Source organism: Trachypithecus francoisi, unplaced genomic scaffold, assembly GCF_009764315.1.
Source record: "Trachypithecus francoisi isolate TF-2019V2 unplaced genomic scaffold, Tfra_2.0 Lachesis_group0, whole genome shotgun sequence".
Taxonomy (NCBI): Eukaryota; Metazoa; Chordata; class Mammalia; order Primates; family Cercopithecidae; genus Trachypithecus; species Trachypithecus francoisi.
Genome location: NW_022681453.1, coordinates 46,598,854 through 46,622,649, shown reverse-complemented (window position 1 = coordinate 46,622,649; position 23,796 = coordinate 46,598,854). Strand labels below are relative to the sequence as shown.

The 23,796-nt window shown below is 38.0% G+C and overlaps 1 protein-coding gene across 4 annotated transcripts in view; it reads right to left on the bottom strand.

Moving 5' to 3' along the window:
• Positions 1 to 23,796, bottom strand: part of CNTN4 (contactin 4) — a 1,029,443-nt gene that overhangs the window by 168,656 nt on the left and 836,991 nt on the right. For all 4 annotated transcript variants that reach the window (XM_033210483.1, XM_033210481.1, XM_033210482.1 and 1 more), the window contains 2 exons: positions 11,378 to 11,514; positions 9,173 to 9,302 (listed from right to left, as the gene is read on the bottom strand). In XM_033210483.1, the coding sequence (XP_033066374.1) occupies positions 9,173 to 9,302; positions 11,378 to 11,514 (267 nt within the window). The remainder of the gene's footprint in view (positions 1 to 9,172; positions 9,303 to 11,377; positions 11,515 to 23,796) is intronic.

Below are 23,796 nucleotides of genomic sequence, written 5' to 3'. Positions count from 1 at the left end.
GATTAATATGGAGTTTTTTAAAAAGCTATCCTCATTACTTCAAGGTGGAAATAGGTCTGACGTAGAGTTTATGTTCCAGAAATCTCCCTTCTAGATTAGACTTAAGCTAGACTTTACCTAAGACCCCATCCTTGTTTGATTCCTCCTTCTTCCTTATTCTGCTTTTCCTTACAGGTTTTTCCTAGAGAACACTCTTTCAGTGAATTGCAGATACCTGAATGCTTGCCTCAGAATTGCTTTGGAGACCTTAACTTTCCTCTATATTTACCCAATGATTTCAAGTTTGGCAATTTAATCAGCAGTCCCCATCACCAATATGATCATCTGAGTGGACACAAATACTAAACATGGGTAGAACTATTACTTTACAACAGTTATTTTTTCACCAACAAAATACCTAATTTAGTTATAAATACTTTTTAAGTTATGTATAGAAGATTTAGTTTCCCCATTATTACAAGACTCTATTTACTCTAATTGTAATACACCTTCATGAGTCGGGGAATAATGGTTATCACCCAGGGAGTTGTGCAGCACCTCAAGGATGCCTACAGGGGTATATCCCACAAGTGAATCTCATCCATGACTCAGGCTAATACAGCAGAAAAGGTCTGGGAACAGTTGCCTTGGGAAATAATAAGCTATCAATTGTAATAGTTCAGTCACAGACAAGGACACTTCCATTTGATGTACTCACAACCAGGCCTACCAATATACTGACCTCAAGATAAAAGTCTCTCTATGGCGTTTGCCCATCCAGTGAGTAAATCACCCAGCACACAGATTAACTATTTAGCAGCTTAAATCCATTAAATACAGACATGTTACATATACATTAAATACCAAGACAGAACACATAAAATAAAACCAAGGGAAAAACCTATTAAATACATGCTTCCTAACCATCTCTTATTCATGACTGTAGGGCTATCACCCAACATTAACAGGAATCTCCTCTATAGCATTGAAGATTCCTGAAATTTAATCAAAACGTGGAACCAACATATATATTTTTCTTTCTTATACAGATTATCAAGAGATATTTTTTTTTTTTTTTTTTTTTTTGGGACAGTCTCATTCTGTTACCTAGGCTGGAGTGCAGTGACGCAGTCTTGGCTGATTGCAACTTTTGCCTCCTGGGTTCAAATAATTCTCCTGCCTCAGCCTCCTAGGTAGCTGGGACTACAAGTGTGCACTGCCACGTCCAGCTAATTTTTGCATTTTTAGTAGAGATGGGGTTTTGCCATGGTGGCCGGGCTGTTCTGGAACTCCTGACCTCAGGTGATCCACCCACCTCGACCGCCCAAAGTGTTGGGATTACATACGTGAGCCACCACACTTGGCCAAGAGATAATCTTAACAACAGATTATCTTGTTTCCATTTTGTTTCTTTGTTCAATTCCACATCCTCATGATTATAACACAGGTAATGACAATTTAGTTATTTGATCCAAAAAAGCCAAACTATTACTGCTATATAAGGAACAAAGTGACTTGTGGAAAACAATCATATTATAGCTTACCCAAGTTAACCAGTATTAATTTCTGAGTAGTTTCAAATAGTCAGACGTCTTCTCCCTTATTCACTTAAGAGGGACTCTAGCGGTTTATGCACTCAATCCTTAACTGCCCTTCAACTTACCTGAAATATATTACTGGGAATTTTTGGAAGGGAAAATGGGATATTAAATAGGGAACTTCTAAGCTTGTCATTCAAGAATCTCCAAAATTGGTCCTTAATGACTTCTCCATCTTTCTTTTTCTTTTCTTTTTTTTGAGAAGGAGTTTCACTCTCGTTGCCCAGGCTGGAGTGCAATGGCACGATCTTGGCTCACTGCAACCTCTGTCTCTCGGGTTCAAGCGATTCTCCTGCCTCAGCCTGCCGAGTAGCCAGGATTAGAGGCATGCGCCACCATGCCCAGCTAATTTTTGTATTTTTTTAGTAGATACGGGGTTTCGCCATTTTGGCTAGGCTGGGCTTGATCTCCAGACCTCAGGTGATCCGCCTGCCTCCGCCTCCCAAAGTGCTGGGATTACAGGTGTGAGCCATTGCGCCCGGCCACCATCTTTCTTTTTCAGGTTTAAACTTCCCCATATATGCTTTATGTATTTGAATCAAATTTTTTATTTATTATTTTACTTTTTAGATTGACAGATATAATTGTATCTATTACATAAAACATGTTTGGAAGTATTTATATACATTGTAGAATGACTAAATCTAGATAATTGAGATAAATTACCTTCTATAGTTTTCATTTTTGTGGTGAAACACTTATCCGCTCCCTCAGCATTTTTTGAGAGTACGATATCTTGTTATTAACTATAATCATCGTGTTATACAACAGAGGGCTTGAATTTATTTGTCCCACCTAAATGAAATGTATTCTTTGAACAACATCTTCCAATCCTCCCCCACCGATTTCCTCAACCCCTGGCAACAACCATTCTACCCTATTTCTTGAGATAAACTTTTTAAGATTCTACATATGAGTGAGATCATGTGATATTTTTCTGTGCCTGACTTATTTCACATAGCATGATGTCCTCCAGGTTCATCCCTCTTGTCACAAATGACAGGATTTTCTCCCCTTTTTATGGCTACATAGTATTCTACTGTGTGTGTGTGTGTGTGTATATATATATATATGCCAAATTTTGTTTGCCCATTCATCCACTGATAAGTCAACAATTTTAAAAAACTTGAAGATTCTCTATGTGCAGGAAACTATCCCAGATATTTTGTATTTTTGAGCCTTTGTTCCAGCCATTTCATTCTGATCTGGAATATTCTTTGTGTTTGTCAAAATCTAAATTGTTCAGGGCTTAGCTTTCCAGCCCAGCCCCTTAGCCAAACTCCCTTTCCTGAATTCCTGCAAGTCTTACATTTTTACAACTTATTTGGCGTACATAATTTGATGACATACATTTATTGTTCTCATGTTAAACATAGTTACATAATTTCTCAGGCCTTTTCATTTTGTCTTCACTGCTCTAGTGCTATGGTCTGAATGTTTGTGTCCCTCCAAAATTTCTATGTTAAAATCCTAACCCTTAAGGTGATGGTACTAAGAGGCAGGACCTTTAAGAGGTGAAGACCTTATGGGGTGAAGCTCTTCATAAGGGTGAAGCACCTTATGAATGGGATTAGTACCCTTATAAAAGAGGCCCAAGAGACCCTAACCCCTTCTACCATATGAAGACACAGTGAGAGGTTGGCAGTCTGCAACCTAGAAGGGGGCCTTCACCAGAACCTGGCCATGCTGGTACCCTGGTCTCACACTTCCAGCTTCCAAAATATCAGAAATAAACATTTGTTGTCTATAAGCCACCATGTTTATGGTATTTTTGTTATAGCAGCTTCAACACACTAACACTTCTAGTTTGCTGGCTTTGGGAAACTTATGAGCTCAGATCAAAAATTCATTTGTAATTAGACAATTCCAGTTGGAAATGATTTTTAAATAAACTCCTTAATGCAAAAGTTGGAGCAATGATTCCAAGCTAACAGGCCTTGAATCCTGGTACTAGAGGGAGAGAGGGGAGGGCTATGCAAAGAGTGGCTTTAAGCCATTATGCGTACACATATGCATACACATATATTCTGTTATTTTAGGCTGCGGGTAGGCACTCTAGATAAAAATCATTAAACAGCTTTTCTCACTTTATTGGAGTCATTTGTTTCTATCAAATTTTCTTATTTTAATAAAGGGATCCACAAAATCTTTTTAAACTATAAAGGGGTCCCTAGATTTATAAATGGGCTAGCACTCATCTAGTGGGTTTTGAGACACTATGATTCATTTCATTAGGCCACATCTCACTTTTAGCTGCTCTTCCAACTAGCTGACATACAGTAGAATAGAGAACACACTTGTTTTAGAAGAAACTCCTAAGCAATCCTGCCATGGTGAACTGTACTCCAAAAGACTCATTTCCAAGTACCAATAGTTAGCAAATCTGGGCAGAAGGGAACCATCATACTTGTCCTGGAAGGGGTTGAAAATTATTGTTCCTAATATTTATAGGGTAAGAAGTATGTGTGTTTAGGTTTCCAAGTAGGCCTAGCCAAGCTGATACTTATTCCAAGAACATAAAACCATTACTAGGCCTCTTTGAAAAAGGTTCCGCCCCCATGAAATCTCACAATCATTATTTTTGATAGGATTTGGGTCAATGCTAAAGAACTTAGAAGAGCAGTTGTGGAAGTTTTCCTTTCTTTTTACTTTTTTTACATTGTACAGAATGGAAGTACATTCTACTTGAGAACATTTACTTCTATATGCAAGATTGAGATGCTAGGCATCAATGAATGTTTTTCAGAAGGGAAAGTCAGGACTCTGAAACTGGACAATGTATCAGAGCATGTGAATTAGCTCCTTTGTGTGCTGTTTTTCCCTATTCATAATCTTCCATTATGCTCTCACCAAGGCGAATGACTACTTAAAGCCTCTAAAATAGGAGGCAGTTCCCAAATCATTTACATTTGATTCTGTGTTTTCAGTTTTCATTATCATCTCTTCTTTTATAATAATAGACAAATTCAAAATTTTTCTATAGAATAATGCAAGTTGTTGATCTTAACTTTTTTTTTAACATCCATAGATTCATCTGTTCACTCAACTATGTTTTCAATTGTTTACTGACCTAATCTATTAATCCATTTAATAAAATAATCTCTCAACTTCTTTATTCATTTAACACACTCATTCATTCTTACACTTATTCAATATTTATTGAGTGCATACTATGTGCTTCAATATTATATTAAGTCCTACTAATAAAATGATGAATTGAACCAAATATGATCCTTGACATCACAGGGAGGTTAAAATGCAGTGGAAGAAAAATATAGAAAGATCACAAAAAAAATGTAAACGGCTAATTGTGGCATCTTTCAAAAAGGAGAGGTAAAAGATAGTATAAAAATCTGTAATAGGAATAGTTGACCCAAGCATGATCTTCTGAAGAAGCACCAATGAAGCTAGAAGATGGGAAATGAGAAGGAGCTACAGAAATGAAGAGGGGAAGGAAAAGCGTTTCAGGCAGAGGATGCACTCACTATGTACCAGTGGACTGCAGAGGAAGGGAGGATGGTGAATATGCAGAACAGAATGGTCAATGCAGCTGAAGAGGAGGGAGGAAGTGGCACATGATGAAAAATGTAGTTGGAAGAGAGACCATTAATGCATAGTCTGGAAAAATTCAGATGTGGAAGAGCAGGATTTATTCTGTCAGCTATTCAAATAAGCCTTTCCAAACCAAGTCAGCTCTTATTCCCTCCAAGCTCAAGTTTGTACCAAATCAGCAGCAGACTCCAAAAAGCATCTCAAAACTTTGCTCAATTTAGAAGTGCAGTCAATAGAGGAATAAAGAGTGTGGGGGAGGGGGGCGCCCAAGATGGCCGAATAGGAACAGCTCCAGCCTCCAGCTCTCAGCATGAGCGACACAGAAGATGGGTGATTTCTGCATTTTCAACTGAGGTACTGGGTTCATCTCACTGGGCGTGTTGGACAGTCAGTGCTGGTCAGCAGGTGCAGTCCGACCAGCGAGACCACAGTGCAATCAAACTATAACTCAGGACTAAGAAACTCAATCAAAACCACTCAACTACATGGAAACTGAACAACCTGCTCCTGAATGACTACTGGGTACATAACGAAATGAAGGCAGAAATAAAGATGTTCTTTGAAACCAATGAGAACAAAGATACAACATACCAGAATCTCTGGGACACATTTAAAGCAGTGTGTAGAGGGAAATTTATAGCACTAAATGCCCACAAGAGAAAGCAGGAAAGATCTAAAATTGACACCCTAACATCACAATTAAAAGAACTAGAGAAGCAAGAACAAACACATTCAAAAGCTAGCAGAAGGCAAGAAATAACTAAGATTAGAGCAGAATTGAAGGAGATAGAGACATAAAAAACCCTCCAAAAAAATCAATGAATCCAGGAGTTGGTTTTTTGAAAATATCAACAAAATTGATATACTGCTAGCAAGACTAATAAAGAGGAAAAGAGAGAAGAATCAAATAGACACAATACAAAATGATAAAGGGGATATCGCCACCGACCCCACAGAAATACAAACTACCATCAGAGAATACTATAAACACCTCTACGCAAATAAACTAGAAAACCTAAGAAGAAATGGATAATTTCCTGGACACTTACACTCTCCAAAGACTAAACCAGGAAGAAGATGAATCCCTGAATAGACCAATAGCAGGTTCTGAAATTGAGGCAATAATTAATAGTCTGCCAACCAAAAAGAGTCCAGAACCAGACAGATTCACAGCTGAATTCTACCAGAGGTACAAGGAGGAGTTGGTACCATTCCTTCTGAAACTATTCCGGTCAATAGAAAAAGAGAGAATCCTCTCTAACTCATTTTATGAGGTCAACATCATTCTGATACCAAAGCCGGGCAAAGACACAATAAAAAAAGAGAATTTTAGACCAATATCCCTGATGAACATTGATGCAAAAATCCTCAATAAAATATAGGCAAAGTGAATCCAGCAGCACATCAAAAAGCTTATCCACCATGATCAAGTGGGCTTCATCCCTGGGATGCAAGGCTGGTTCAACATATGCAAATCAATAAACATAATCCAGCATATAAACAGAACCAAAGACAAAAACCACATGATTATCTCAATAGATGCAGAAAAGGCCTTTGACAAAATTCAACAGCCCTTCATGCTAAAATCTCTCAATAAATTTGGTATTGATGGAACATATCTCAAAATAATAAGAGCTATTTATGACAAACCCACAACCAATATCATACTGAATGGGCAAAAACTGGAAGCATTCGCTTTGAAAACTGGCACAAGACAGGGATGCCCTCTCTCACCACTCCTATTCAACATAGTGTTGGAAGTTCTGGCTAGGGCAATCAGGCAAGATAAAGAAATTAAGGGTATTCAGTTAGGAAAAGAAGAAGTCAAATTGTCCCTGTTTGCAGATGACATGATTGTATATTTAGAAAACCCCATCGTCTCAGCCCAAAATCTCCTTAAGCTGATAAGCAACTTCAGCAAAGTCTCCGGATACAAAATCAATGTGCAAAAAACACAAGCATTCGTATACACCAGTAACAGACAGACAGAGAACCAAATCATGAAGGAACTCCCATTCACAATAGCTTCAAAGGGAATAAAATACCTAGGAATCCAACTTGCAAGGGATGTAAAGGACCTCTTCAAGGAGAACTACAAACCACTGCTCAGTGAAATCAAAGAGGACACAAACAAATGGAAGAACATACCAGGCTCATGGATAGGAAGAATCAATATTGTGAAAATGGCCATACTGCTCAAGGTAATTTACAGATTCAATGCCATCCCCATTAAGCTACCAATGACTTTCTTCACAGAATTGGAAAAAACTGCTTTAAAGTTCATGTGTAACCAAAAAAGATCCCGCATTGCCAAGACAATCCTAAGCCAAAAGAACAAATCTGGAGGCATCACGCTACCTGACTTCAAACTATACTACAAGGCTATAGTAACCAAAACAGCATGGTACTGGTACCAAAACAGAGATATGGACCAATGGAACAGAACAGAGCCCTCAGAAATAATACCACACATCTTCAGCCATCTGATCTTTGACAAACCTGACAAAAACAAGAAATGCGGAAAGGATTCCCTATTTAACAAATGGTGCTGGGAAAAATGGCTAGCCATAAGCAGAAAGCTGAAACTGGATCCTTTCCTTACTCCTTATACAAAAATTAATTCAAAATGGATTAGAGACTTAAATGTTAGATCTAAAACCATAAAAACCCTAGAAGAAAACCTAGGTAATACCATTCAGGACGTAGGCATGAACAAGGACTTCATGTCTAAAACACCAAAAGCAATGGCAACAAAAGCCAAAATTGACAAACGGGATCTAATTAAACTAAAAAGCTTCTGCACAGCAAAAGAAATTACCATCAGAGTGAACAGGCAACCTACAGAATGGGAGAAAATTTTTGCAATCCACTCATCTGACAAAGGGCTTTTATACAGAACCTACAAAGAAATCAAACAAATTTACAAGAAAAAAACAAACAACCCCATCAAAAAGTGGGCAAAGGATATGAACAGACACTTCTCAAAAGAAGACATTCATACGGCCAACAGACACATGAAAAAAATGCTCATCATCACTCGCCATCAGAGAAATGCACATCAAAACCACAACGAGATACCATCTCACACCAGTTAGAATGGCAATCATTAAAAAATCAGGAAACAGCAGGCGCTGGAAAGGATGTGGAGAAATAGGAACACTTTTACACTGTTGGTGGGACTGTAAACTAGTTCAACCATTGTGGAAAACAGTGTGGCGATTCCTCAAGGATCTAGAACTAGAAATACCATTTGACCCAGCCATCGCATTACTGGGGATATACCCAAAGAATTATAAATCATGCTGCTATAAAGACAGGTGCACACGTATGTTTATTGCGGCACTATTCACAATAGCAAAGACTTGGAATCAACCCAAATGTCCATCAGTGACAGGCCGGATTAAGAAAATGTGGCACACGTACATCATGGAATACTATGCAGCCATAAAAAAGCACGAGTTCGTGTCCTTTGTAGGGACATGGATGCAGCCGGAAACCATCATTCTCAGCAAAAATTCACAAGAACAGAAAAGCAAACACCGCACGTTCTCACTCACAGGTGGGAGTTGAAAATGAGATCACTTGGACACAGGAAGGGGAACATCACATACCGGAGCCTATTGTCGGGGGTGGGGAGGGATAGCATTCATTAGGAGATATACCTAATGTAAATGACGAGTTAATGGGTGCAGCACACCAACATGGCACATATATACATACGTAACAAACCTGCACGTTGTGCACATGTACCCTAGAACTTAAAGTATAATAATAAAAAAAAAAGAAAAAAGAAAAAGAAATAAAAATGAGTGCCGAAGGAAGCGTGGTCCCCACTGTAAGCGTCAGAGGAGGCTGATTTAGAAAGCGTCCTCTTGTTATTGCTTATAGACTTGCTTATTACTTGTTTCTCCAGTAGTATCTTTGGACTAAAGATTTCTTTACTCCTTTTCCTGGATTGAACATTTATGCTTGGCAAAGAACAAGTTAGTTTAGTGATTTAAAGAGTTTTTACTTTTTTTTTTCTTGCCAGTATAAAGACTCACCTATAACACTAAGCTCTGCGTTGGAAAAGATAACTCCATGTTTATTCTCTGCCAAACACTGATACATGCCAGCATCTGAGAGGTTCACTATTGTTATGTTGAGTGTTCCTTGCTCAATTTGAATTCTATCCTGTGAAAGAAAAGAGGAACATAAAAACAATGACCTTCTACAACTGAGACTTTACGGCAATTTTACCATGTGTAATATCAAGGAAGCTTAACGGTAAGAAAATAGCCATCACATAAGCAATTTACATAACATGATCTATTTATCTGTCAACTAAATTTTCTGTCAGGTCAGATGCTAAATGGAACAACCAGTACATCAGTTGGTAAATGGAATTTAAATTGTAGGATTCTCTTGAGTTCTCAATGATTTAATAGTGGAGCCATTCAGATTAATATCCTCTCTAAACAGAACTTGAAATTTAAAATGCTTTTTAACTTTAAGGATTTGTACTAACCAGAGTTAGGGATTTTTGGAAATACAACCAGATTTACTGTTTAGAGTGTTTAAAACACTCACATTTTGAGCAGGTGATACTTTGAAGGTTAATAGGATTACAATTTTGGATGAAACAGAGGCAACTATTTAATATAGGCTGAGGTTTGCTGAAAAATGCAGGCATTAATAGTTTAACATTCCCTTAGTTTATGGTTGTCAGTGGTGTGATTTAAGCTGAAGTCCATCTGGTGGCCAATCTGAAGGAGGCAAAGTTAGTACGTGGCACAGGAGATCTTCCTCGTTTGTCACACTGAGGATATACAACTTATGTATCAATTTTCATAAGTATCAAAAGGATCTCTTCCTCTCCAGAAGCTATGCCATTCTCTCTCTCTCTCTCTCTCTCTACACACACACACACACACACACACACACATATATATAAAGAGGTACTAGTTTTCTGTTTGTTGCAGGGTTGTGAGTTAGCTGACTGGACACTTTATTAGACTGTGATTAAATCTAGACATCCATATTCCCTCACATTAAGAAACCAGCCCAATTGTCCCACAGAAATGATAATTACCCATTTTTGAATAAACACAGAAATTGACCTGCCTAGTTTTAAAACTTGAAACTTACATTGGTGTCATCTGAGTTCATTCCTCAGGAGGTTGATCCTCAAGCAAGGGACTCAAACTCACTAGATCATGGCAACCAGAGAGTGAGACACAAGACCCTTCATCTGTCATGATTACCCCTGTACCCCCACCTAATTCCTTCCTTTACACAGCTGCATCCCTTCCCCAGCTACATAAACTCCCAATTTTAGTTGGTTGGAGAGATGGATTTGAGACTGCTCTCCCATTCTCTTTGACTAAAGCACCTGAACAAAGCCTTATTTCCTGGCAATACTCACTGTCTCAGTGATTGGCTCTCTGCACAGTAAGCAACAGGACCTAGACCAACCCCCTGGCATTTTGGTAACAGTTACACAAAGGGAGGAAAATAACGGTACTTAGGTACATATACTCTTGCAATTTGTTTGAGTCTGGCTTTTATAATAGACAGAATCATGGACAAGCTGGAGCCCTTCCAGCAAATGGAGAAGATGCATGAGGCAGGGGGTGGGTTAGACAAAACAGCCCCCTTTCTCTTCCTGTCATGTAAATTCATGTGGGGGCCATTGCTCTGAGCAAGCACTCTTTCCTGGGTGGCCTACTAGAAGACTGCCTCTCAATTTGAAGCCTGAGGAAAATGTCAAATTTCAATTAACATTTGAGGTTCAGTAGGAAAATACATAAGGCAAATTAATCAGACACAATTGTTCCTCATTCTCAGGGTCCCCTACTCTGCCCCTGCTTCATTCAGATTTCTTTGTCAGAGTGTTTCTCTATTTAGATGGACATCCTGCATTGTGACAATGCCCCTTCTCTTGTAGTGGATCCTGGAATGTATCTTCCTTTGTATCTTAGCACAATTGCATGTTCCAGACCTTTTGCATAACTTTCCCATTACAAACTCACAGATGCTAATCTTTGAAGACCAAAGATCTAGTACAAGAGCTTAATTGAAAGCTGGAGAATTGGATTTAAGTGCACTTTCTATTTATCAATTGCATTCACTCTCACTTTTTCCACTATAATGGTGTTTCATTGTTTATTATTTTAGAAACAATTCACCATTCTCATGTTTCCATGGCAATGAGGCTTTATTAAACATCATAGTCAAGACTAAGACACAATTACCATTAATTTGCTTACCTGAGTTAGCAGAGGTTCACCATTTTTTAGCCACCTGTATGTAGGCTTAGGCCTTCCATTTGCTTTACATTCCCAAAAGACATTTTCTTCCATGGCCACGTGAATATCATTTATTTTTTGAATCCAATTAGGTTGAGCTACAGCCGTTCAAAAAGCAAAGAAAAGGTGTATATTCAGTGTATACTCAATCTATCTTTATCATATGCAATCAAAGGGCAAAATACACTTATAATAAAATTCCTTTTCCAGATGTTATGCAAATAACAAGACTGGGTAGACATTCAGGGAGACGCCTACACCCTACTCTGAATACCATTTTTGTGGTTCATATTGTAGTCTTTTAATCCCTAAATGCAAAATGGATACAACTACCAATAGCATATGGTAAAATTAACTGTCCCTCTCCTGTTAGGATCTATTATTCCTTTTTTCCATTCAGTAGAGATTATCTTCCCATTACCCGCTCCACTTTTAACTGGGCTGGTGTATTCCCAGGTATGCACTACATTTGCAGATTGCTTTGCAGCTAGAGGTAACCATGTAACCAAGTTCATGCCAACTGTATGTGTGTGAAAGTGGTGAGAGCAACTTCTGGGTTACTCACTTAAAGATACTTTCCCTAACCTCTTCTTGCCCCTTCACACTGATTGGAAAAGACTGACAATTGAAATAGCCTTGGGTGCAGACATGGAAGCTACATAGGATGAAAATGCTGACCTGTCAGCCTTGGACCATGAATGACCGTGTGGAGCAAAGCAGCTCCACACCCACCTGCCATTTTTGAGGAAAATAATGTGAGAGAGAAATAAACTTCTTATCTAAGCTACTTTATTTTGGGGTCTCCTTTGTGAGAATAGCTTAGCTTGTCCCTCACTAATATACTTCACTCCCACATGTTGTATAGATAAATTTTGTGATTCCTTTCTCCTTTAAGACTATCATCATTGTTTATTATTGATTTCATATTCATAGAATGTTATCTACAGGAATATGACTCTAGAACCCGAAATCTTTAAATGAGTCCTGATTTTTATTAAACCTCCTCAGGAAATCAAGTCCTGCCCACAGTCTCACACAGGAATTCAAAGCAGCACTTACTTCCCACATTGCCCAATGCAATCCATTACTCCTCTCCACCCAAATGATACCATATTTTCTGTACTTCATTGAAGTCACATTTTCTTTCCTTATTTTCAATAGATATAAAGACAATGTTAACTCTATGTTCCATAAAAAGTCTTCATAAATATCAAATCTTGCCGCAAGCACAATTCATGCCATTAAGAATAATGATAAACATATTCAGGTAGAAGACCTTCAGCCCAAAGTCATGCAGAAGATAACCATAGCTGTCATTCTGGAATTTTATGTGTTCACAGGGCATTTCTACAGGGTAATGCCTACCAAAGTAAACCTAATAATCAAAGTTGATATCAGTATTTAATTAGGAGATGCTACTCATTATTCTTAACATCTCTTCCAGCTGACTTGACCTCAGTATCTTCATTCAATGTTTCAAATCATACATAATTTATTTCAAAAGGAAACTGCTACTGTTGAGGCCAAGCTGTTTATTTTACCTTTTCAATAATAAACAAAACTAGAAAAACACTCAACAAGTCACTTAACCAGCAGAGGTCTCTAGGCCCTTGAATAAATGCTGCTTTTTTCTTTTCTCACCTATAAGCAATTTTATGTTTTTCAATGAGCAAAACACAGTTTTACACATCCTCTACTGATGGGATGATGCACTGCTGCATATGAGGGGAGGCCAAAAGGGTCAACGTCAAAAAATTTTAGAACATCAACAAGCATTAACTTGAATGAAGGGTTATAACCTACACCCTTAAAAGAGCTGCAAGTCTTTGCTGTTCTTTATTTTCCTGCTGCTAATGCAAAGGAAGCTAAAAAGGCTCTCTGCTTGGAGAATTTGATGTGTAACCCTGATAGGGCTAATGCAGTTGTGTGCCTGATTTCACTTTCAACCTGCTGAATATTTACCCCCTACAGAGTCCATGAAAACAAAGCAAAGAAGAAAAGCCACAGAAATCTGTGAGGAATATTAACAACGAAGCCAAACTTTTGAAAGAGAGTGAGGAAAAAAATGGAAGGGCAAATGTAACTGATGAAGCAATGTCAAGTTGAAGTTCAAAAAGGAAACATCAAAACTACATGCAGAGACAGAGATTTCAATGTCATAGATTTCCTGTAACACTGGGCTTACTTATTGCTTTCTTTCAAAAATGCAGAAAGCTGGAAGCAAAACCTTGCAATCTCAAGAAGTAGGTGAGGCAGAGAAGGGAGAGACTGGAGAGACTTTTGAAAAGACCTTGCAAAGTTCTAACCAGTTAAGCACTTCTGAGGGCTCATTCTGTCTCTTCCCACAGGGTTATGGAGGTCAAGGAATCAGACGAGAATACTCAGTGGTAGTTATTTGTGCTGGCCAAGGTGAAATCAACAAAAAAATTCAGTGTCTGTGAGAGATCACTTGGCACTTTCTTTATTTTTAAAGTAAAATTAATTCATAGAAGACAAATTTGAACTGATATAAACATATTCCTCTCAAAGTGAGTATCTGAACGTGGGCCCATGAAGATCAGAAATGAAATATCATATTATATACGTGACAAAGAGAGATAGTCTTTATCTTAACACACCAACTGCAAATCTACAGGGCAAAAGCCCATGTTGTAAAGGTTTCACTCCTGCTCACTTAGATTGGATGAATTATGTCTAAATGTGTGAGTTTTTCATACTACAATAACTAAAGTCATGTGCTTGATGATAATGACTCATATATCTCCATATTTGGAGGGAGAGGGTTACCTAGTTCAAAGTCCTTAGATAACAAAAATCCCAGTTAAGCATATTATAAGATATATCATTAGCTCCTCCCCCTATTGTGATAATGCATTGGGTACGGGGTATTTATTGCTTAATATCAAGGTTCAGCTACATTTTACAACTCCTTGTCTAAACACAGGTTGAACATCCCTAATCTGAAGACCTAAAATCTGAAATGCTCTATAATTCGAAACTTTTTGAGCGCCACCATGATGCCACAAGTGGAAAATTTCACACTTGATCTCATAAGACTGGTCATAGCAAATACAGTGAAAATTTTGTTTCATACATTAAATTATGCAAAATATTAAAATGTTGCATAAATTACCTTCAGGCTATGTGTTTAAAGTATATATAAAACATAAATAAACTTCATGTTTAGGCTTAGGTCGAAATATTCCAAAATCCTAAAAAATCTAAAATCCGAAACACGTCTGGTCCCAAGCATTTCAGGTAAGGGATACTCAACCTGTATCAACTCAGAGGAAGACCTGAACAGGTTAGTTCAGTACTATTATTTCAGAAGCCATTTCTAAATGTCTTTTTCTTTGTAATATATGCAGAGCCCACATATTAAGCAGAAGTAAACACATTCACATATTGAAAGAGAACCATCTGTTTTGAACTTCCATATTCTTTCAAGATTTGAAACAAAAGAATTCTTCTAGGATTCCTTAAGCATTGTTCTCAAACTACAAATTCAAATATAAGGTTAAATGGTTGTGCTGGGATTTGACCCTGCGACACAGTTTGTCTCCTGGATAGATAAACAATCTCTTCATTTCAATCTTTTATTCAATAACTGCCAGAAATGACCTAAATCAGCATTTGTGTATGCCAGCCACTGGAATTGTACAAGCATCTTATCCAATAATAATTTACATTGCAGGCAGATATAATTTAAACTCAGTGGGTCAAACAATTCTCAGGAGCATCTGGCTCTTCGATTTTCTAAAAACAGAAATTTCTAACTGAAAGAAATGCCAACATATGCCTTAGACCTTAGAAATTTAAAAATCTAAAAGAAAGGATATGATGGCAAAACAAAACAAAACAAAACAAAACAAAACAAAAAAACCCCTCTAAATTACTATTACAAAGATGACCTGTAGACAATCACAGTTATTTCTGGTTGCTCACACAATTTTGAAGATGAATCATCTCCAGGGAATGCAGGAGTTTCACTGACATTGCTTAAGAATTTTAATGATAGTAGACTTTATGAGTTTGGAGATAATTACTTGGCTTTAGTTTACCATCTACCTACATAATGCTTCCTAAATCTTTCTCTCCAGCCTGGGATTCTTATGCAATTGACAGGATCATCAAGAAATTCTCACTTTACTTCAAATTCAGGGTTCCTAGTACTGGCATGAGAAATAGTCATTTTACAATGCTACTTGAGAGAGTCTTCCAGTTTATTATTACAGTCTTTTTACAAACCCCTGACTTCCAGTTAGCAGAAGTCACTGAAAAGAAGGACCAGCTCTACAAGAAATATGCATGTTGGATTTTAGGGCAAGGTCCATCTTTGATGTTTGTTCAGCACTGACAATCTGCACTTCTCTGGCTTCAGACTCTCATCCACTCCCCACATACCAATCAGTCTCCTCACAGGGGTCTTCAAACTCAATTCCATGAAGCTCTGAGGGTTCTTAGAAGGTACTCCCTTCTACATTCACTCAAATTCTCAATATTTAATTCACAGCAAGGCTTCTTCCTTGCTGCAGCCTTGCTTTGTATTACATATTGAGCATTTCTTGTAAAATTTCATGTTAAAAAAAGTACCTTGAGAATTAAACATACACATACTTTGCTGATACTTGCTGATATCTTGTATTGTAAGAACACTTTGGAAATGCAGTCTGGAGATTGGAAGCTTGTTTTCTCCTTGAATTCATATTAGTTTGAACCTAATGATGTCTAACACTCCTTTTTATTTTATTTTTATTTATTTATTTTTTTGACATGGAGTCTCGCTCTGTCACCCAGGCTGGAGTGCAGTGGCATGATCTCGGCTCACTGCAAGCTCCGCCTCCCGGGTTCACACCATGCTTCTGCCTCAGCCTCCCAAGCAGCTGGGACTACAGGTGCCCGCCACTGCGCTTGGCTAATTTTTTGCATTTTTAGTAGAGACGGGGTTTCACCGCGTTAGCCAGGATGGTTTCCATCTCCTGACCTCGTGATCCACCTGCCTTGGACTCCCAAAGTGCTGGGATTACAGGCGTGAGCCACTACACACGGCCTCTCCTTTTGATTTTAATAAGTGAAACCTTTAGCCTTTAGATTGTCTCTTAAACCAACAGGATTCACAGTTCTCCTAATTGTTTTTGTTAATTTGTACTTCATTCACACACTCTTATTTATGGCTTCTCCATCTCTACCTAAGTTAAAACTGACTTGCTTCTGGCAATGGTATGGGAGATGCCATCAGGCCAATCCTTTCACAGATAGCACAGATAGCAATGATAAACTCAAGTCAGAATATAAAAAACCAACTATATGAAGATACACTAAAAGGTAACTCGAAGCTGGAATATTTCTATTAATAGGTATTCATCAATACATAAAGCAAATATAACTGTAGGAAGTAATCTGTGTATGAGATAACAAGTAAGATTTCTGAATGTGCTCTGCCTCCTGTAAATATCACAAAAATTAGGAGAACATTATCATTATTTCATATCTTTATTAATATTGAAAGTCTTCTGTCACCTGGCCAGGCGCAGTGGCTCATGCCTGTAATCCCAGCACTTTGGGAGGCCGAGGCAGGCGGATAACCTGAGGTCAGGAGTTTGAAACCAGCCTGGCCAACATGGTGAAACCCCGTATTTGCTAAAAATACAAAAATTAGCCAGGCACGGTGGTGCCTGTCTGTAGTCTCAGCTACTCAGGAGGCTGAGGCGCGAGAATCACTTGAGCCTGGGAGGCAGAGGTTGCACTGAGCTGAGATCGTACCACAGTACTCCAGCCTGGGCGATAGAGTGAGACCCTGTCTCAAAAATAAATTAATAAATAAGTAAATGAAAATGAAGTCTTCTGCCATCTGGTTTTACATCTCTTACTTTCTGTCCAACTATGCCCAGTGAATCCACAGCTCCTGGTGAATAAGGGTCTTTGTCCTCCACTCCAAGAAGTCAGTTCAGAACATTATGAATGAGTTATAGAATAAAAAAATGTGAATCAGCAATATGTGCATTTTCAAAAAGGCTGTTGGGCCCGATTTACTCAATTATACCCAGATCAATCAAGCTATGACTCTAACCTTACATAGATTAATTTCTCTATATTTCTTTATTTTTTTAATCTTCAAAGCCTCTACCTAATGTTTCCCTGAATCTGCTCTTACTCAGCTGAATCCATCCTCTTCTCTTTCCCTTATACACCTTGAGTTCAGTCTGAAATGCAATCAGTAATGGAAACTACTAATATATGAAATATCTAATCAGCTTCACTTTACGCACATCATTTCTAAACCTCATAATATTCAGGTTAAGTGGACTTGCACTCATTTTATAGATAAGACCCAGAGACTTTAACATCCAGATTCAGAAAGTGGCTCAGTTAGCAATGGTACACAGGCCTGCTTGGCTCCAACCATTCTCTCTCCAGAGCCTCTCAAAAAAATCCAACCCTATCGCAAATGATAATGGGAGCATTCTTTTGAATGTATCCTTCTTCAAGTGCAACCTAAGAACCATTGTAGGTCCCCAAGTTTCCTTAAGGGAGTTCATTATGTCCTCTCTTTACAATTACATATGTGTCAGACCATATTTTCTTCATACACTTCAATCAAAACAAAATATCATGACAAATTGAATACAGAAGTATGTAGGAGAATGCACCTGTATTCTCATAAGACAGACATTAAAGAGATTTGCAATAATATAAACCATGCCACTCTTTTCATTAAATATTTTTGTTTGGAAAAATACAGTCAGTTTTCTTATAGTATGTTAATTATTTCTAACGTATACTGGTTGTATTTTTGCCATTTTAAAGTAAGTTAAGTTCTAAGTTAAGTTCTCCATTTAAATTTATAATATGGCATATATAGGTAAATATCGCTCACATAAGCAAAAGTTCTTTGAGGTATCCAATAATTTTCAGGGTAAAAAGAAGTGCTTAAACCAACAGTTTGAGCACTCCTGTTTAGACAAGCAGAGGAGCTTTTAGATAAATGAATCAACTTAAGCAAAACCTCCTATAAGTAAATTTAAACAATATTCATTGATGAATAAAAAAATGTAACTGCGACATTTTGCCATCTCTGGTACTACAGAGTGAGACTTGAATTGCATTTCAATATATTGTCCTTGATATGACTCTTTCATGGCTTAAAGTTTCTCATTAGGTGAGGACTTTATGCCTCCACTCCTATATTAATTCCCTCTATTATTCACAACATTTCCTCAATGTGTACCCCTTGAAAACTGTGGCAACACACTTTATTGGAACTACCAGATTAAAAAAAGAAACAAAAATTGTTGACTTTATCTTAAGTGACACTCATGGGAATTGAGGATATCAATATCAGTTCTGTCTAGGACAATTAAGCAAACTATTGCTCTACTGTGAAATTACCTTATCTACTGTGTTCAATTTTTGGTCTCTCTGTCCTTTAAGTCTCTTTGCAGGGCTGAATATTATCTTGTGATCCCATATACATAGCACATCCATGGGGAATTAGTATGCTCTGCTGTAAGATGCTTCAGTATTCATTTATTGGTGACCTTAGAGATACTCAAACACCATTTGCAGTGTCATCAAGTCTACAGTTTTGCCTTTAGAGGCAAAAGACTGTAGCACAAAGGGTCTAGACATTTAGTCTTACATGTAATTTGAAGAAGAAAAAGAGTTTTTTTTGACTCAATAACTAGGTGACCAACTTAGAAAACAGAAAGTGAAAAAGTCAGTTGTTCATCCAGATGTTGTCATTTGTGACACTGGTAATGGAAAATGCAAGAAAGAGTATCTGGATGATTGACGGATTTTTTTTTTTACCTTACCTATTGTATTAAAATGTTGCATTGGCAGGAAAAGTAACACAGGTAGAATAGCAGAAAAAAGCAGTTCTAGCTGTGATTCCCATTCATTGCATTACCTTGAATAAGTTATTTTATATCTCTGCATCTTATTTGCTTTAATTATAAAAACCAAAGGGCTGGCCCCAGCAGTTACGTCCAGCTTAAGTATTACTGGATTCTTTGAAATATAGCCTTGTTTACTGCTCAGATATTAGATTCCCAATTTCCTAATTATGAAAATGGTTTTACTCTCATAACACCTGTTACAAAGAGAAGAAATTGTACGAAGATATTAAATATCAGGATCTTTTAGTTCACATTTCATTCTACTAAATGATGACTATAATTCTATCAGTCTTTTTGGGCAAAAAGAAAGTGACTACAGAGACAGAATGAAGTGCAAAGATGAATAATTATCAAGTGAATTCAATCCATTTTATACTTCCCTTTCCTTTCTTCAAAGATAATTGCCTTAACACCCTCATTCTACTTTGTGTAGACTGGCCACAATGCCTGATGTGACAGTAAGCTGTTAGATTTCCAGAGTACTAGGAACACCTTCTCTTGCATGTAATTTAAACTTCAGCTTCACAATACCATGGGGGGACAGCCTAAACATGCAGTATTCTCACCATGTGGTTCCCAGACAAGCAGCATCAACATTACTTGGGAACTTACTAGAAATGCAAATTACTGGTCTTACTCTGGACTTACCAAATCAAAGCCTCTATCTGGTGTGTTCCCACTGGGAACATAGAACGGGACCCAGAATTCTGTGTTGTAATAAGACTTCCAAGTTACTCTGATGCACAATGAAGTTTCAGAACCTCTAGCACAGCATTTGAAATCTAGCTCTGTTTTTTACTGTATAAACTTAAATCAATTACCTTAATCTCTTTGGGACTCAATTTCCATATCTATAAACCAGACAGATGTAGGAATGAAATGAGAATATCCTATTGGCTCTAACTCCAAGACTTATCTCAAGTCTCTCCATTTCTCCTCCTCTCTTACATCCTAACCAACAATATCTCTCACCTGGATATTGGCAATGGCCTCCTAACTAGTTGTCCGGCTTTCACTCTTGGTTTCCAATCATCCATTCACCACAAAACAACCTGAGTGGTCTTTTAAAAACATTAATCAAATCGAGTCACCCTCCTGCCTTGAGATGTTGTAATGGCTTTCCACTATACTCACAGAATAAAACCCAAACTCTGTGCCTGGCTTACAAAGTACTGCAGTCCGTCACCTTCCTAAGGTTCCAACCTTTGCCCCTTGCTCACTACGATTTAGTTAACACTGACTTCCCTGCTGCATATCAAGAAGGTCAAGTAGTTTTCTGCCTCAGAGCCTTTGCACTTCCTCACCTTCTGCTAGGAATGCACTTCCCCTTGAAAGCCTAGCTCATTTTCATCCTTTTGGTTTTGGGTCAGAGGGCCATTCTCAGACAAGTGTTTCCTGACTACCTCATCTTATGAAATCTTTCCCTTGCTCTCAGCTACTTTCTATCATATCGATGTAATTTATTTATTTATTTATTCGAGATGGAGTCTTGCTCTGTTGCCCAGGCTGGAGTGCAGTGGCACAACCTCGGCTCACTGGAACCTCTGCCTCCTGGGTTCAAGTGATTCTCCTGCCTCAGCCTCCCGAGTAGCTGGGACTACCAGCATGCACGACCACCACACCCAGCTAATTTTCATATTTTAGTAGAAACGGGGCTGGTTTCGAATTCCTGGCCTCAAGTGCCTCACCCACCTAGGCCTCCCAAAGTGCTGGGATTACAGGAGTGAGCCACTGCGCCTGGCCAGTCAACTTAATTATTTTCTTTATCACTCTTACCAGAAAATAAAATGTCCTAGTTAATTTATTTGCTTCTTAGTGCATTTCGGTTAACTTCCAGTAAAATATTAGGTCCTTGAGGGCAGAGATTTTGTCTTGCAACCATAGTGCCTAAAAATGCCTCCCATATGGTAGGCAATTAAAAAAAATCTGTTAAACAAGTAAATATTGTATTAAAGTCATTTTGGAAAATGTTTATCTTTAGTAACAAAGATCCACAGCATTTTGCCATTGAAAATAAATCTATTTTTAGGAAGATTTTTAATGCCAAAAAAGACTGAGAAAAGTAGATTAAACTAGACCATGATAGCCAAGTACAGGTTACAGTAAAAACAAATTGGGAAGATGGGGTAGGGTAAAAACGTTCTATACCTGAACTTGCTTCAGTTCTTCATACATACTGAACATGAGTAGCACAGGCTAACTTGAAGACATGGCCACAGCAGGGACAAACCAACGGGCAATAGGACTTCCATTATTCAGACACTGGGAACAATGATCATGCCCAGCAGGCTTTTGAAAGAAGGTAAAATGTTTTTAATGCAAGAAGGAAAAAAAATGGCCATTTTACCAACCGTGAATAGGAGTTAGCACACTTGTAGTTGCTGAAGTGGACAGCTGATGAATGCAATAAACAACCTGGAACCCAAAGAAGCAGGTTTCTAAGCTCAAACCCATGGTTTATAATCCCTAAGTGTGGCACACCTTAGTGTTGTAAGAAATTCTTGTCAACAAAGACAGAATGTTCATGGATAAGTGACTGGGGTACTCTTTCGCCTTTTATGATCTACATGGTGATTTTAATTAAAATAATTCATTTAAATAGGAGACCTGTGCAGCTGGATATTACAAACACAGCACTGGGAAGACCCAGACCAGAAAAAAATGAGAGGAAAAAAGATGACAGCCAAGTGCTCATGTATAATTAAGCTCTCCTGTGACTGTGACAATGAAAACAATTAGATAATTTTTGTCACTGATATGCTAGATAAGGAAAAACGAAAGAATAAACATAAACGCAATAGCCAAGTGCTATGGAAGTCAGCTGATCTGACAAGTTTTTAATACCAAGCATGGTTGACAAGTGAAGTAAGGCGGAGTTATCTTCAGAAAGCAGGCAAATTTTATTTTATTCTGCTCTTTTTCCCATGCATGGCTGCAGATAACTCCATTTAAAAAGGAAACATTGTTAGAACCTGATTTTCATCTCCAGGGCAGGATCCCTGAAAAAAACATTTCCCTGCACAGGGCTGGGAGCCAGTGACAAAGCAGATTTTCCATAACAGTAACCCTGGGGTACTCTATTTTCAGTGCAGGAAACCTCTAACCCACAGGAAAGCAGTATACCAACCCCTGGCTACAGAAAATTTCATACCAGTTTAAAATACTGAGAGCAGGAATTTCACTTAACAGAAAATCATGAAAGTTAAAATGACTTTATTCAATTAGTTAAGCTACTCAAATAACATTTAGGAGCAGCCACCACTGAACTGAAGAGACTATTCAACTAAGAAAAAAGAGAAAACGTTGACCAATTACCTGAATATTTACAGATTGTCCCTATCTGATATAGAAAAAATAATTATTACATTGGTGAGAAAAATGAGCCCTAAACAGTTAAAAATACACAGCCATAGCATCTCACTGAATAAATCTGTAACTTACAGTCTCGTATTTTTGCAGTCAGTTAACTGTGGTGTCTTTTGCTTTACAACCCATCAAATAAGATACCAACTATGACAGTTTAAGAGGAAAGCAAAGATTAAATATCAAGTCTGTCATCTGGCATGAGTAGAGTCAGTCCGCTAATATTCCTGAAGACAGGCGAATGATGAAAGAGAAGTGCAGATTTATTCAAACAGCTACTGCCCAGCTCATCAAGTGAAGTATTAACACTTTTTACAACTCTGTGTGTTCTCCCGCCCCAGAAGCTGCATCAGGGGAACGTGAGTCCAAAATGCTGAGAGTCACTTAGGGGAGGTCATTGAAGGCTGGCTGATAGTGGAAATCTCCGCCCAGTTTCCAATCAAACTTTTAAAAAAAGTTATGTGATTATTGATCAGAATTCTTTGGCCATAGTTTTTTCTTTTTTTCCTTCCTTCCTTTCCTTTTCCCTTTCCCTCCCTTCCTCCCTTTGTTCCATTTCTTTCTTTTTGGAAGGGAGAGCTTTATTAGCCTGCCTGGTGGCCATTCTGACAGGTAGGAAGTGTAGCCTCCCTTGGCCAGAAGTTGTAAACTGGCACTTTGAAGGAGGAGCGAAGGGAACAAACAGGAATTTGTGCTGAATGGAGTGGCCTAATATACATATTTGATAAGCTACAGGAGGAGTCATGGATATTTATGATAGAAGAAACATGTGCTTGTGCAACTGAGTTTCATGGGTTCTGTGTATGAAATATATATATATTCATATTTATATATGTATGAAAATATGTATATTTCATACACAGAAGCCATGAATTTATATACATATTCATATGTATATATGAATATACATATTTAGTAAGTCATAGGAGGAGTCATGGATATTTATGAAAGGAGAGCCATCTGCATGTGCAACTCTTCATGGGTTTCAGGTATGAAAAATGGCAGTATTAGCATCTGAGGGTGGAGGTTTTGGCTCTGCGATGTCAAAAGGTAGACCAGAGGACGTGAAACCCCTCACAGCACATCCTCCCTAGAATGACAGAACCATTCTGTGTTGGC